Here is a 17,842-nt window from a genome sequence, read left to right on the forward strand (position 1 = left end):
CAGAATATTGCAAACATGCATAACAAAGTGAGGCCAAGTGGAACATATTTTTTGTAAGTTGTTTGACACTAAACAATCTACCCCTCTTTTAGGTCTGATTTCCTCTCCCCATAGAAAGTTGTCAGATCCAATTAACAGCTTTCAAATTGTGCTCTGACAAGCCCCAGCGGTACTATGCTGAGCTCCTGGATGAACAGGTATGGCTCATAGCAACAACAATAACAACAAAAGGATGAAAACCAGAAGATTAGATGATCCTGTGGTTCTACAAGATTCAGAAATGATTGTACAAGATAATTTACAGAGAATTAGCCATTGTAGAAGCATAAAGGAAGGTCAAACAACTGATGAGTCTGAAGTAATTTCAGACTTTCCTACAGGGGAGAAATTTAGAAACAAATGAGGCTGCGGAGCCACTGTGTAGGCCTCCACAGAGGAACAACCCACCTAGAGTTGTGGTGCAGAAAGCCCAAGCCCATCAGAACTACCTTAATCTGGTTTTAAACTTAATTTCATTTGTAAATTGCAGTGCTTCCATGCAGTTCTATGGCGTATTAAATTTTCTGAGGTAATTTTTATGTATTTCATTATTTATATTTGTTACGGATATAAAAGAAGGAATAGTATGTATTATTATATTATGAACGAAAACAATATGAAGAGAGAGAGCAACATCAGTACACCAAATCACAGGTCTCTTTGAGATGACTTTAATAGGAGTCTTATTTTGAAGAAAAGAAGAAATGGTGTCTACTAGAAATAGACAAGAAATATGAAGTAAACAGTTGGGATGATTTAAAAAACAGAGGTACAAGATACGAGCATGTAATAGTGTTACTGACATAACATGACCCCTGAGCTAGGCATGGTGGCACACTTGCAGAACCACTGCTCTTTACTGACATAACATGACCCCTGAGCTAGGCATGGTGGCACACTTGCAGAACCACTGCTCTTTACGTCCCTTGAGGAAAGTATCTTATCTCACGACTTATATTCTATCATACCTGAATATCTTCAGAAATTTGACAACTAAGAGGTAATGAATATACTTAGTAAAGAATGATTAATGTAAAGAAGATATGACTTACTTTAAAATAAATCTGATCAAGTTTGATTTATTCAGCATAAAATAAATGGCAATAAAAATCACTTGATGTAGGCACTCAAAGTCAGCCAAACAGATTATTGTTAATGGCACAATAGTTTACAGTCAATTTGCAAGACTGTTTAGAAAGTAGCAGGCATGAAGACAGTGCTAAGAGTTTATGAGTAAATCAGCTGGCTTTCCTCCAGTCAAGGAACGACACTGTGCTGTGTCACAGAGACTTCCTGGTGTTAAGCATGAGCAGATCAGTGAAGTTTTATTAGCAAACTGGAAAAATAAAGTTTAGCAGATGTGAGTTATCAGCATTGTGTTTGCTTTAAAAGAATACTGTATTTTGTTACTGGAAAATAATCTTGACTGTTATAATCAAGAAGCCCCACACTGTTAGTTTAAAATAGGATAATTTTGCATTTTAAGTTCAGATTCAAGTATATTCTGATGAGCAAACAATATAATGAATGAATCATTATCCTAGTCTGCCACAGGCTAAATGTCCTTTAAATGAACTTACTGAACAATTTATTGTTTTTACCATTTCCAGCATTGGTAAATATAAAAAAAAATGGGGTGCTAGCTAATATGACTATGGAGAGTAACAGAAGAAAAGATAAATTTAGCTTCAATAATGTAAGGTCTTAAGATGTATAAAATTAATGCAAAGGTAAATTATCTGCTAAAAAAAATCTTAAAGTTTTAATCTCAACTCAGATTTCCAGAATATTTGACTGATATTTATTATTATGTATTATTTAACCTAATAATAGCTCTTATATTCAGCTAGTTGAAGAAGTCTATCTTTTCTTCTATTTTTAATTATGTGTGTGTGTGTGTGTGTGTGTGTGTGTGTGTGTGTGTGTGTAGGAGTCTGGATGCCAAAAAGGGTCCAAAAGTGGGTCCTGGGTGCCTTGGAGCTTGAGTTACAGGTAGTTGTCAGACAGTCAGCGAAGGTACTAGGAATCAAACCTGGGTCCTCTGGAAGACCCAGCAAGCACTCTTAACCACTGAGCCATCTCGCCAACCCCTACTGATTCTACTTTTTAAAGACACCAATGAATATAATGTGTATCTTCTCTTATATAATTAACAGCTTTTATAAAAACAGTTTCAAGCCAGGGGTGGTGGAGTACACCTTTAATCCCAGTACTCCAGAGGCAGATCTCTCTGAGTTTGAGGCCAGCCTGGTCTACAAACAAAGTTCTAGGACAGTCAGCGCTACACACACACACACAAAAAACACTGTCTCGAGGGTGGGGGCGGGGGGGGGGAGGGGAGTTTCAATTTGCTTGCTTTGTTTTTTGTTTGTTTTTTGTTTGGTTGTTTGGGGGGTTTTTTTGTTTTGTTTTGTTTTGTTTTGTTTTTTGGTTAAAAATGTTTAACATTTTTTTGCTTTGATTATGAATGCTCTATTTGCATGTATGCCTGAACGCCAGAAGAGGGCATTAGGTCTCATTATAAATGATTGTTGGCCATCATGTGGTTTCTGGGAATTGAACTCAGGACCTCTGGAAGAGCAGCCAGTGCTTTTAACTGCTGGGACATCTCTCCAGCTGCTCTATTTGCTTTCTTATGCAAAGACAAATTTCAAAGAAAAACAAAAAATAGTTTTTGAAATTTTAGTTTTTTATACTAGCTTTTCCTACATCAAGTTATAATTAAGGAAGTAGGATTCAAACACATTAGAAATTAAGTTATTAAATGACTTGTTTTATATTAGTGATGTGTTCAAGGTTCATTCCTAAGCTTCACTGGCCTGTTAACAAGAGGTATATGGTAAGCATAAAGCCACTTACATAACTTATAGCTCTCTGAACAAACGACAATTGGTAGTCTAAAGGTTTTTCTTCTTCTTTATGGCATAAAAATGCAATGAACTTCTATTCTTTTCTGTATTTTTAAAACTATGTTTATTTATCTACTTGAGTGTGTATGTGTGGGTATATGAGCCACAGCACACATGTGGGGATCAGAAGACAACCTGTGGGAGTCACTTCTTTCTTTCCACCATATGGGTCCCAGGGATTGAACTCGGGTCCTCTAACTTGTGGGTATGTGACATTACTTGTCACTCCATCTCTTCAGTCCTTTTCCTACATTTAACAGTAATACGAAATGTGAAGCCATTGGAATTAATTGTCTTTTAGGAGATAACTTAAAATATACCAATTCTCATTAAAATAATTGTTACTAACTAAAAGGGAAGTTAGAAGAAAAAGTGAAAACTAATTATTTCATGTCTTTTCTTTCTTGTATATATTAATTCATCTTAAGAGCATAATAAATGGAAATCAAAGACCTCCATGAAATAATATTCCACTGAAAAGCTATGCTTTTAATTTTACAGCCTTTATAAGCTTTAAAATATCCTGAACTTTTAGTACGTTGTCTGTTTTCTAACCATTTTATTCAAAGCCGTTAGTATAACAGATAAACAGCACATGCTTTGATCTCATGAAATTACAGCTTATAAGTTCCTGCAGTCATAAATACCATGCTGTTTTCTCCCTACCCTTCCTTTTCTAGCACAGGGGCGTCTGCTTACTATCACAGTCTCCTGGAGAGTCTGACATTTACTTAGACAAACAGCAGAGGTCATGAATTTGCCCAGAGATAATATCAGAACTCTTCCTGATTGCCACAGCAGTGGAGGGAGCACACAGAACTGCAATACCTAGTTTATCTATCAACTGAGTTTGATCTGTTTCATTTTGCTTCACACACAAAAAAAGGAATTCTACCTTATCACAAACCAATAACTTAACTGTTCTGGACAAAATCACACAACAATGTAAAAGAAACAGAAAATTATCTCTAAGAAAATTAATGATTAGAAGTTTTAAGTGAGTGATATGACCAATGTGATTACTTGGTTAGCTTCTGAATTTTTCAAAAAGAAGGCTTTTTAAAAAAGATTTTTAAAATGACTGTAAAAATTTCTAAAACACGAAACAGTATACCTAGAATGTCTAAACACTTTGAAATTTTACAGGCAAAAAGTAAGAAAAAAATTACTAGAGAAAAAAACAGCAACTTTACAAATGGTGCTGGGAAAACTGTATGTGCATATGAAATTAGATCTGTAATTACTACCTGCATAAAAATAAACTGCAAATGAATCAAAGACCTCACTGTGAAATCCGAATTGTTGGATCTTCTAGAAGAAAACACAGGCAACACACTACAAGATATAGGTGTATGGAAGGACTTTCTGTATAGGACTTTCAATTTTTTATGAACTAAAGCCAACTGACAAATGGAATCTCATAAAACTAAAATGCTTCTGTACAACAAAAGAAACAATCAACCCACAGAATGGGAAAGAATCTTTGCCAGATATACATATGATAGAGGGATAATATCCAGAATATACAAAGAACTAAAAACAAACAAAACAAATAACAGATAGCAAATGCTGGTAAGGATGCGAGTATAGCACAATGCTCATTTACTGCAGGTGAGATGGCAAACTAGTCCAGCCACTCTGTAAACCATTGTGTACAATTCTCAAAAAATGAATATAAATCTACCATAAGATCGAACTATATCACTCTTTGGTTTGTACTCAAATGACTTGACATATTATTCAACAGACAACTTGCTCAGCCATGTTTATTGCCCCTCTATTTACAATAACTAAGAAATGGAAACCTACTTCAATTGACTAATGGATAATGAAAAAGTGGTACATACATACTATAGTTTACTGTTTAGCTATAAAGAAAAATGAGTCATTAAATTTTCAGGTAAATAGATGGACCTAGAGAAGATTATATTGAGTGACATAACCCAGACACAGAAAGACATTTGTGGTTTCTAACTCTCAGTCTTTAGATATGAGTTTATAACCTGAATTAACTGCAGAAACCAGGAAAGTAAAATAGGACGATGGTGGAGGAGAGGATTCTAGAAAGGGTAACAGTAGGAAACAGGTGATCTGAAGAGGGAAATAGGAAAGGGGGATTAACTGGGAAGGGGAGAATACAGTAGGGCATGCCTTTAATCCCAGCACTTGGGAGGCAGAGGCAAGTCTCTGTGAGTTTGAGGCCAGCCTGATCTACATAGTGAGGTCCAAGCCAGCTAGTAAGTCACTGGGGACATAGCTTTGGGTTCTTTCTTGTCCCAGGCCCTTTTGTGCCTCCTGTCCACAGTAGACATGAACCGCTCTGCTCCACATATGCTCCCTGTAAAGATGTTCATCCATCATGGCTCAAAAGCAAGTGTGCCAAGGACTAAAACTTCTACAACAGTGAGCTAAAATACATTAGTCTATTACTGTTCATTCAGATTATTGGTCAGTCACAGGTATGAAAAGCTTGCTGACAGTAATGCTTTATAGAGTGACCAAAATCATTAGTGCATAAACTACCAGTGCATGTACATGGCCTTGTGAACCATGTGAGCAACCATAGAAATTCGTCAGGCAAGATGTGTCCACTAGTGCAACAGTAACATGTTCATGATGGGGTAACCACCTTCTTTCTGAGAAGATTTGAGACATACTCCACAGGAGGGAACTTGTACCTGGCACTATAAACCCTCGTCAAAAGCCCATGGTTGGAGAGGTCACAGGACCTAGGAGAAAGCCACTTCCTCCTCCTCCTCCTCCTCCTCCTCCTCCTCCTCCTCTTCTTCCTCCTCCTCTTCCTCCTCTTCCTCTTCCTCCTCTTCTTCCTCCTCTTCCTCTTCCTCCTCCTCCTCATTCTCCTTCTCCTCCTCCTCCTCCTCATTCTCCTCCTCCTATGACTACAACTACAACCACTATTACTGTTTTGCCAAATGGACATGTCCTCAAACTGCCTTCTAAATACCCATGTTCACATCAGTAAACTAGAAACACGCTCAAGATTTGTCAAAGAAGCTTCTTGTAGTGGGTGGGAGTTAATGTAGACACTTAAAACTGCTTAAAGTGCAGGTGATGGCCCTAAAAGGAACATCTATATCACACCTCAGGACTTAGAGAACATCACAGAATAGTAGGTAGTAAAGAATATAAAACCTAGAAGATAAGAAAAATAGCTCAAAAAGATGTCTTCTAGACATGGCATGACTATTGCACTCCTCTATCTCTTTAGCTATGACTACCCGTACACAGCCTGCACAAGACTGGGACCATCAACATTTCATCATGGAATCCCTGAGGGACTATTAAAATAACAGATGCTAAAGGAGGTATCACTTTATTCAGTGGTTTACCCACTGATAGATTGCTTGTGCTCTAGTGAAAATCTTCCACCTGTGCTCATGCAATAACCCTGGTTAAACCCTGGTCATTGTACTAGCTATGTCAACTTAAGACAAGCTATAGTTATCCAAAAGGAGAGAATCTCAATTAAGAAAATACCTCCCTAAGATTGGGCTGTAGAAAAGACTGTAGAGTATTTTCTTAATTAATGATTGATGGTGGATAGCCCATTATGAAAGGTGCCACCTCTGGACTGATGGTCTGGGTTCTATAAGAAAGCAGGCTGAATAAGCCATGAAGAGCAAGCCAATAAAGAGTAACCCTCCATGGTCTCTGCATCAGTTCCTGCCTCCAGGTTCCTGCACTGAGTACCTGTACTGACTTTCTTCAGTGATGAACAGTGATGTGGAAACATAAGACAAATAAACCTTTCCTCTTTGAGTTGTTTTTGTTCATGGTGTTTTATCACTACAGTGGTAACCCTAAGACAGTGACACACCACAGAAGATGTGAAGGTGAGAAGGGATCTGTTGGGAAGAAAGGTTTCATCAGAAGAGGGAGAGAAAAAAGACAGGAACTGGGTAAAATACTAAAATGCATTTTGTATGTATGTGTATATGAATGAAACTTGCAATAAATATGAGTGTGATGGTGTACACTTTTAACCCAGCATTTAGGAGACAGAGAAAGGCACATCTTTGTGGGTTCCAGGTTATACAGTGAGAACCTGGGAACAGGGGAAAAAAAAGAAAAAAAGGCCTCGGGAGGCAGAGGCAGGCGATCTCTGAGTTCCAGGCCAGCCTGGTCTACAAAACGAGTCCAGAACAGCTAGAGCACTGTTACACAGAAAAACCCGATCTCAAAAAAACTAAAAACAAATACAACAAAAACCAAATGATGCTAGAAAAACTGAATTGCCACATACAGAATTCCAAATAGGACTTTATATTTCACCCTATACTAAAATCAATTCAAAGTGAACCAAATACCTTAATGTAAAGCATAGGGAAAACACTCCAAGGTGTAGGTATAGGTAAGGATTTTTTTTTTTTTACAAGACCCCAGTAATAAGGGAATTACCCCAGAAATTGACAAATGGAATGAAATGAAATTAAGAAACTTGTGAAGGCTAACCCTGCATGTTAACCTGAATATATCTGAAGTCAACTATGATGAGAGTAGAGGAAAAATTGTAACAGAAATAAAAGACAGGGTGGAATATATGTAATAGGAGACTAACTGGATGAAGGGAACCAGCTGAAAGAGGGAGGGAAGATATAGAGAGAAAGGTCAGGGCATGGGGGCAGAAAGAGAACAAAGCATAAAGATACATATGTATGAATATGCCATGATAAAACCCACATTTTGTGTACTAACAAATATCAATTGAAAAATAATTTTAAAATGAATAATTGAGACTAGGGGGTAGAGCTCAGTGGTAGAGAACTTATCTAGCATGTATGAAGTTCCAAATTTAATTTCAGTGCTGTAAAAACAAAATAAACAATAATTAAATAACTACTAAAATGTGCTTATTCACATACCAAACAATTACTTTGGGGGGGGGAAGGGGTGTTTCCAGACAGGGTTTCTCTATGTAGCCTTGGCTGTCCTGGACTCACTTTGTAGACCAGGCTGGCCTCAAACTCACAACGATCCACCAGCCTGGCCTCGAACTCAGAACGATCCACCAGCCTCTGCCTCCCGAAGTGCTGGGATTATAGTGTATACCACCACATCCAGCTTGACTTGAGAATTTTAAAGATAGTGATAGCTGTTTTAATATAAGAAATTACCTGGAATCCCAAATCAAAGCTTTTAAAGAACCATTTATGTTCATCAATATAAACTTCAAATAAAAATATAAGCCAGGGTAGTGGCACAGGCCTGTAATCCCAGCACTCAGAGAGGCAGAGACAGGTGGATAGCTGAGATTTCAAGGCCAGCCTGGTCTACAAAATGAGTCTAGGACAGCCAAGGCTACACAGAGAAACACTGTCTCGAAAAACCAAAAAAAAAAAAAAAAAAAAATCTCAAGTCTACAAAACAACATTTATAAATCTGAATTACACATAAAGCTTTTTTTTCTTTTGAAACTGCATCTAAGGTAATCCAAACTGCCTTTAACTCACTGTGTAGCTGAGGTTGGCCTTGAACACCTGATATTCCTTCCTCAACCTCCTGAATGATGACATTATAAGGATGCACCATCATGTCTGGCCATAAGGGCTAGAAATGTGATTATTTATTATGCATTCTACTATTTTAATTATTTTACTTTCCAACTCCTCAGATGTAAGATAGAGTCCAGAGAACATAAAAATAATGTACTGGCATTATAAAACCTAATACTTATATATTATAGTATTGTAAAAATGTGACAAATATAAATGGGCTTTGAACTCTGTTGTAATGTTAGACAGTGTATCAATCTTTTATCCTGAGAGGTCCTGCTGCTCTTCAAATGGAGTACAAGAAAAAGTAGCTGATTGTCCTGATTGTTTAAATTCTTCCAAATATGTGTCCATGACTTTGGATGCTTAATAAAATAGTAATTTCAACAAAATTATAAATATAGATAGAAGGATTTCTAGTTTCTATATGGGTGTATAAATAACTTAAGTAGAAGCCAGAGCAAATGGAAACACCAATGGTTCTTAGATTTGTCTCAAAATGTAGAACCTGGGCAAATTGCTAGCCTAGAAACAAAGGTACAGGCAAACACAAAGTCTCCACCTAAGAACTGATAGGCTGTGGTCATATGGAGAGGAGGTCCCCTTCTGTCAGAGGTCTAGGGGAGGGAATAGGGCAGAAGAGGGAGAGAGGGTGGGAACAGGAAGACATAAGGGAAGGAGATAAACAATCAGGAGGTAATCTGAATAAATTATAATAAATTAAAATTTTTTTTAAAGATAGCCTGCTTTCCCTTCCTCTGTGTGTCTCTGGGCCTCCCCACCAAGGGGAAGTGATCAAATGGGGATGGCACCAGAGTTCATGTCAGAGGCAGTCCTGCTCTCCCCCAACCATGGAAAATAAGCTGTCCATTTGGCTAGATCTAAACAGGGAGTCTAGGTTTGCTGCATGCATTGTCCTTGGTTGGCACAACTGTTTGTACAGGCTCTCCTGGGTCCAGATCCCCAGCCTTGATGGTCTCATTGTGCGGCTCCTGAACCCTCTAGGTCCTTCCATCCCCCTATTCTTCCAAACTACTCTCCAGGTTCCACCCAAAGTTCAGCAGCAAGTCCCAGCATCAAGGGAGGGGAATAGGGTGGAAAAAGAAAGGGAGAGAGGGAAGGGAAGATGCAAGCAAGGGGTCTAACAGTCAGGATGTAATCTGAATAAATTATAATAAATTTTTTAAAAAATTTTAAAAATGAGTCTCCATCTACCAAAGCAGCAACTTCTATAAGAGCCTATGCCAAGGTAGGAAAACCTGACATGTAACTGACAATTGCTAGTGGCTCAGTGTGGAATTCCTGGAGCAAAAATCTCAGGATCTTGGCACCATCTTTTGTCAGCTTTACCTCTAAAAGCTCTACCATGCACTCACAGGAGATTGTAGTGAATACTCTCCTCTTCTCCCTAGAAGAGAACTGGGAAACTATTATAAAAGCCTAACCTGCTAGAGTTTTTACCATGGCCATTCTACCTAAAAGAAACAGAAACACTAAACTCAAGCTTTTTCCACCCATCCCATCCTTTCCCAGGGAAAGGTGCAAATGGAAGAAACACTGATAAAGGTCACAGTATGGTAGCACAGTTCTACTAAAAGACTAAATCTAGTTTAAAGTCTACGTAATATCCACCCTCCCCTGACATCCTACTAGCCTGTTACTAAAGGCCTACTTAAGATCAAACAAAATCTACAAGGTACTGCTGGGCGTAATGGCGCACACCTTTAATCCCAGCACTCGGGAGGCAGGGGCAGTTGGATAGCTGTGAGTTCAAAGCCAGTCTGGTCTACAAAGTGAGTCCAGCACAGATAAGACTATGCAGAGAAACCCTGTCTCGAAAAAAAAACTTCCACAAGGGGCAGTGAAAGGGTAAACAGCCCAATTTGAAAGGACTAAACAAGCGTAAGAACCAGTCAGACCCAACAAATGTGCTGGAAGCATCAGATAGAGAACTTTTTTAAAACTTTAAAAAGTTACTCATTAATAGAGTAAGTATTTAATTAAAAAGGTTGACAACATGCAAGAACAAAAAGAAGAAATATGGAAATTCTAAGAAAATGCCTAAAAAATGCAAGGGATTAACAGAAAAGTGGGGTGGAGGCTCCAACTGGATATCAATATGGAAGGAAGGGAGAGATGGGACAAATGATACCAGGATTGTTTAATAAAGCTTCAAGGACTCATGTCATATTTATCTAAAATTATACACATCACATGTCATATAAGTGTAAATACATACACATACACATGTTAAAGAAGTTAAGCCTCTTGGGCTGACCCAAGTTCCTTACAAGAACCACTAACAAACCCCAAATGAAGCAACAGAAACCTCCTTTTAAATGGTTGATCAGAGTAGTTCAAATGACTCCCAAAACAATATAGACAACTCCTGTTGCCCTTGGTTGCCTCTCAGAGATGGAAGGTAAGCCCCTCTTGCTGAAGACACCTCACACTTAGGACACCAGACTCAGATGATTAGAGCTACATCTAACCTCAAAGCCTCCTTCTTGCAGTCTAGTTTCCATGGTAATGGAAAAATATTATGCAAGCCACCAAGGAAGAGAAGCAATAGTTCTATCCAGCTGTAATAGCTATGAACTGCAACAATGACCAACATGCCAAGATACCTAAAAAGGTCCAAAATAAGTGGCACTTAAATATTGGTGGTAACCAAAAACTGTCTAACCGGATTCAAGGCCCACTCAAAAGGAGGGAAATCATGTCTGGTATTAGCAACCTAGCCAACTTCCTGAAGCTAGTGAGGTCATAGATCTTAGAAAAGAATCTAATACTGTCATCTTGCTAGAAGAACACAATTCCTTACTACATTCTAAATAGTATCCTTATTCCCACAGATAAACATAGCTCTCTTCTTTTATCAAACAAGTTTTTCTTTATAGAAAATGGAGACCATCACAGAAAACCACAACTAAGTAACACAATAAAGAAAACAACAGATCAAGAGGAGCCTAGCCCCAGAGAACCCATCTACAACATGGCTGCTTCATCTACAGCTCAGGAAACATCACAGGAGAGGGGCATGAAAAGACTGTAAGATCCAGAATACCAGAAGGCCTGCTGTGAAGCAGTGTCTCTTAGAAATGTCCATATAAATAAGACTAGAGCAATGGCAATTATTAATGGGCATGTTATCTCAAAAAAGGGGCACATCACAAGGTCCCTAGACAAAGAATTATAGGCAATTAATGACTCCTAAGAGGGAGAATTAGCCTCTCCTAGTGATGAGTCCCTAACTGGTTACCCAATACAAAGTAGTCAGCCCTGAAATCATGTCTACACAAACAACAAAAGCAAACTCATTATGTTGTATTTATGCAAGTAACAACAATATTTTTTTAAAAAACAAGGTATGATTTTGAGAGTAGGATTTGGATATGGGAGGGGTCACAAGGAGGAAAAGGAAGAGGATAAATGATGTAATGCTGTTTTATTTTTTTAAATGTATAAAAATTAATTAAAATTTTGTTTTTAAAAAACATACCCAGGTGGCCAAGAACCTAAGGCTAAATAGACCATGGGTCTAAAGGAAAACCAAACACTACGGTTCTGGTAAAGGAATATAGCGATAAAGCAACTCCTAATAATATTTTGCTATACTGATAAATAAGTATATTTCCCAACCGTCATCAGAGAAGCTTCCTCCTGCAGTAGATGGGAACAAATACAGAGAACCCACACCTGGACAATGTGCAGAGAGTGGAGAGGCCTTGGGACACTCAGGTTTAAATGGGATGTCTCCATTAAACCCATCTCCTCTGGGCTCAGAGAACTGTGGAAGAGGAGGTGAAAAGATTCTAAAAGCCAGTGGGGTGGATGACACCAGGGAAACAAGGCCTTCTAGACACATCAGGACTGACTCACAAATGAACTGGCAGCATGCACAAGGCCTACGCAAGTCTGAGCCAAATGGGTTCCCAGCACTGAGAAGGGAAGTAAACACAATCCCTAACCTAGAAGCTGTTTCCAACTGACAAACTGCTCTCAAAGGAGAAAATAGTTTTTCCATGGAGCCTCACTGAGTATAAAACTATACTTAAGTGCTAGGCTCCTAAATGTCCCTCAGTAGAAGAATGGATAAAGAAACTGTGGTACATTTACACTATGGGATACTACTCAGCTATTAAAAACAAGGAATTTCCAAAATTTGTGGACAAATGGATTGAACTAGAAATGATCATAATGAGTGAGCTAACTCAGAAGCAGAGAGACTCAAATAGTATATACTCACATATATCTGGACACTAGGCCAAGGGGTATGTCCCATGAAAGTCTTCACTTACCAGGAAAATGGGATAGTGGTGAGGACATCCTAAGGTGAGAGAAATATAGAAGATAGGGAAATAGATGGATCCAGAGGGTCCTAGAAACCTACAAGAAGAACACTATGATGGGCAGATCTGGGCTCAGGGGTTCTGCTCAATCTATGGCACCAACCAAAGACAATTTGTGCAGTCATCATCAAACCCCTACCCAGACTTAGCCAAAGGATAGCATATTCTCCACAATTAAGTGGAGAATGGGGACTGACTTTCACACGAACTCTGGTGCCCCATATTTGGCCATGTCCCCTTGATGGGGAGGCCCGATGGCACTTGGAGGAAGGATAGCAGGCTACCAAGAAGAAACTTGAAACCCTAGCATCATATTCAAGGGGAGGAGGTCCCCCTCAGTCACAGTCATAGAGAAGGGGAATGGGGTGAAAGCGGGAGGGAGGGAGGAATGGGAGGATGCACGGGATGGGATAGCAATTGAGATGTAATATGAATGATTTTTTTTACCTTTTTAAAAACTTTTATTGAATGTCTATGATTTACATGTCATGCACCAAAATCCCTCTCCTCTCCCCAGTAAAATAAAACAAACAAACAAAAAATCTTGTCACAAAGCTGTAGTGTATCACACAGTATAGCCTTTTGTCCACATATGTTTACTTTCAAATGTTCATTGCTACAAGTCATGGATCTAGGTTGAGGCCTACACTATCGTTACTGGATCCTCACTGGATGTGCTGTCAGATATCCTATTGTTGCCTGTGTCAAGGAGATTCTTTTTTTTTTTTTCAATTAAAAAAAAAGTGTTAGGCTCCATGCCCTGCAGTAGATAGCCAACACAAAACAAACTCAGTGGTATTTTTGAAGTTTTTTTTGTTGTTGTTGTTTTGTTTTATTGGGGGAGGTTGACTGGGTATTCTCTTTTTAACCTTATAGGTCTTGTGCTTATATATTATGGCTCTGATTTTGTTTTTATAGGTTTTCTGTGTGTATGAATGTATGTATCTTAGTATCTGTATGTGTTTCCTTTTTGGTTCTTTTTGTTTTCCCTTGTTTTGTTTTCATTTAGTTTTTCAAGACAAAATTTCTCTGTGTAATAGCCTTGGCTGTCTAGGGTTTGTAGACCAGGCTGGCCTCAAACTCACAAAGATCTGCCAGCCTCTGCCTCCTGACTGCTGGGATTAAAGGTGTGCACCCACATGCCCAGCTGTTTGATTTTATTTTATCTTATTTTTTAGATGTCAGTTTATATTCTAATGAAAAAGAGAAAAAATATGTTTCGATTTGGGGGGATGGGGAAGAGCAGAACTTTGTAACTGGCCAAAGAAATGAGAATCAGTGCAACATTAGTGCTCAGCTATAAACAGAAAATCTATTATCACCCCTTCTGAGGCTCAAGGAACATCATGGAGAATAAGCAGGAAGAATGCGATAGCTGGAAGAAGAGCAGGGAATGATGTAGAACACTGGCTCCCAGGGATAAGATAGCAGTTGCACATCTGAACTTAAAAGCTGTGATTATCTACCTAAAATTGGGGCCATCAACATCCTGTCATGGAGAAAAGGAGGAACTCACAAGGCCCTACCGCTACCTCTAACCAGCTAATGGTTTCTGGAGAAAGAACAGACATCTTCTGTGGTGTAACCACTGGTAAGGTGCCCATGTGCCTGTATGCAGCCTTAATGAAACTCACAGTCATTGAAAAAATAGAAAAGGAAATATTAGGGAGACTACTTAAGAATAGGATTATCAATGATGCAAGGGGAACAAGAGAAGGCAACGGGGGCTGAAGATATCAAACACATCATATACACACATTAAAATGTCCTCACAAGCACTTAGGAGACAGAAGCAGATGGATTTCTGTGAGTTTGAGGCCAGGCTAGTCTACAAAGCAAGTCAAGGACAGCCAGGGCTATTACAGAGAAACTCTGTCTTTAAAAAGCAAAAAAAGAACTCATCATGAAACCTATTATACTGATATATTTTAATATCTACTAATAAAAGACCCAAAGAAAGACATGCTAAAACTAAATAAATGGAAAGATGACCTACGTTCCAGGGCAGGAAGACAACATCAACAAGATGTCAGTTCTTCCTAACTTGATCTATTGATTCAATGAAGTACCAATCAAAATATCAGCATGTTATTTTGTGGATACCAACATACTGATTCTGTATTGCCAAAGAGATCAGCACTATTGGAGAAAAGTTCTCCTGTTATACACACAATAGGAACTGTGTCCTAAGGACAAAACCACACTCACCAAAAAGCTCCAACTTGTGAAAATACAAACTTATTTGAAAGAAGAGAGCTTGTACTAAGAATATAGTTCAGAGAGTTGGTTTCCCTATTCCTCTAAACTAATACCCTAGGAGAATGTTTCCCAAGGGTTAGCACATAGAAGGTAAGAATTGGGGTCCATGAAGGACAAGATACATCTCCAATCTGGTAGCAGAACTTGACAGGATAGTCCAAGTGATACTGGTTTTCTAAGCCTAAAAGATACAAAATTAATGGATTCATAGTATCTGGAACCCTTGTCCCAGACAGTACTGAGACCAGGCAATGTGTGACAGAGTCAGAGACCTTGCAAAAAGACCTTGAGAAGCCATTACATGATACTCTAGAGGAAAACCCTAACTTGTAAGGGAGACACCAGGAGCTCAATTTGATGAGAACTAATCATCTGGGAGACATACCTCTGGCCATGCCTTGGGGACATTGTTTCGTTTGTGTTAAATGTGGTGAGAAGACCTGTCTACTGTGGTGGCACTAGTCCCTTGGCTAGGATCCTTTATTATATAAACAAAGAAAGGGAGCTGAGCAACAGCAAGCATTACTCATGGTTTGTTTCTCATTGTGGGTATGATATGAACAAATGTTACAAGCTTCTACTACCTTGACTTCCCTACCAAAATTGACTGGAACTATGAGTCAACATAAGCCCCTTCTCCCCTTAAGGCACTTTTATTAGAGCATTTTATCACATCAACAGGAAAATAAATTGGAACATACTATCAACTTCATTAAAGTAGAACATGTTTTATATTCTTCATAGTTACGTTTAGCACCACATATTACCTAGTACATACAAGTTACTTTAAGAAGAAAGAAAAAGAATGAAAGAAAAAAAGGAAAAAGCAAACATACTATCTATCTAGCTGACAGTAAATTTTTATAGGCTATTCCTAGTTCTCTAAGAATGTATGTCTCTGATGGTAAGTTGAAAAAATATTTTGAATGGATTGGAAAAATTATTCATTGTACTTTCTAGAATCATACCTAACACTTATGAATTTATATTTTGCTAACTTCCACCAAAAAATACTCAACTGTTTTCTAGTAATATTCCATAATAAACTATAAAGACCAGTTATTTTAGACTACAGGTTTTGCTTAATATGTCAATTATACCTTCTTTAAACTGTGTATTTCAGATTCTTGTTTTTCATTTATGGCCGAGAGCCTCTTGTTTATCTGCATTGCTTCTTGTACTATAAGAGAAAAATATTAGGAACCAATTATATAAACTGTATAAACTGTATATAAACTGAAAGGCAGTATCACTAATATGGACAAGACCGCAGTCCAGTGCCATGTATAATTCTAACTTAATTTAATGTCCATTAAACTGCCATTTACTAGTATCAGGTAAGTTCAATTTACCAATTATAAGGATATCCACTTAAATATTCCCCACTAAAAATAAAAGCTTGGATAAGATAGCACCTACCGTTTTGTTCTAACTTTAGGTGATTCTCTCTCACCAATCCAAACTGATTTGTTACTGTGACATAGGATTTTTCAATTTCATTCAGTTGCTTATGATAATCTTCTTTAGCTAGATGGTGTAAATGAGCCTTTTGTTCCTATTTTGAAGAATAATTTTAAAGTTATACATATAAAATAAACATACACATACATGTATAGCAACTTCTGATGGCTGGTCTCTAACATCCATGTGCACATCATGGGACATGTATGTACAAAGATAACCATAAAAAACAATTTTAAAACTAGAATGACAAGGAACCAGACAAATCACTCAGCAGGTAAGGGCACTTGCCACCATCCTGATGAACTGTTTTTTGTTTTGTTCTTCTTTTTCTTTTCTTGGTCTTTCGAGACAGGGTTTCTCTGTGTAGCCTTGGCTGTTCTGGACTCTCTTTGTAGACCAGGCTGGCCTGGAACTCACAGTGATCTGTATGCCTCTGCCTCCCGAGTGCTGGGATTAAAGTCATCATGCCCGGCCTCTGATGAACTGTTTCAATCTCCTAAGCCCACATGGTGGAAAGAGGGAACTAACTCTCAAAAGTTTTCCTCTGACCTCTCAAGAAGCACATGCTCCATCCCCCACACATGAAATAATAATATAAAAAAGGGACCAAGAACAATACTTTTCAGTAACAGGAAGATAATATAATATCATAGAAAATGTAGAATTTTTAATTCAGCAGTATGGCTGCTCTGATCACATCCAAAGACCATCTATGTCTATGTGATCCAGCTAGAATGCAGACATGCACTTAGTACAACATTTAATCCTCAACAATGAAGGTAAGGTGTAGAAGGAAGCACCCATGATTGAAAGTGATGTCTAACTGAGATGCAGATAAAGTGACAAATCAGAGAAAGATTTGACACAATAGGATATGCCCAACTCACACAAGAACAGCAAGGAAAAGAGAGGCAATTTAAGGCACAGGGAGAGGAGGCAGTTTGGCAATTTAAGGCACAGGGAGAGGAGGCAGTTTTACTGAGACAGTTATAGAGACAGGCTGCGGAGAGAGAACAAGCTAGGCACAGGTGAAGCCAGAATGAGCCAGAGAATGAGAAGGAGCCAGATTAGAGCATATTGCCAAAGTTAGTATGAGGTCAAGCAGAGCAATTCAGTCAGAAGATGAGAGAAGCCAGATTGAATCAGTCAGCTTGAGAGGAGTTTAAGACCAAACAACTGAGTTGAATCAACCAGAGTTCAGAAAGAACTAGAAGGGGTGAGTTTATTCAGCAGTAAATCTCAGAGGATGAAAGCATTCTAGGTTTTGATTAGATTGTAAGGAGGTTAGAAGCTTCCAGGACAAAGC

General features: G+C 38.3%; 1 protein-coding gene across 4 annotated transcripts in view; it reads right to left on the reverse strand.

The window, feature by feature from the left end:
* Positions 1-17,842, reverse strand: part of CCDC73 (coiled-coil domain containing 73) — a 120,191-nt gene that overhangs the window by 38,854 nt on the left and 63,495 nt on the right. For all 4 annotated transcript variants that reach the window (XM_084775592.1, XM_084775593.1, XM_084775591.1 and 1 more), the window contains 2 exons: positions 16,492-16,627; positions 16,173-16,252 (listed from right to left, as the gene is read on the reverse strand). In XM_084775592.1, the coding sequence (XP_084631718.1) occupies positions 16,173-16,252; positions 16,492-16,627 (216 nt within the window). The remainder of the gene's footprint in view (positions 1-16,172; positions 16,253-16,491; positions 16,628-17,842) is intronic.

This window comes from Acomys minous (genome assembly GCF_964271855.1).
Source record: "Acomys minous genome assembly, chromosome: 3".
NCBI lineage: Eukaryota > Metazoa > Chordata > Mammalia > Rodentia > Muridae > Acomys > Acomys minous.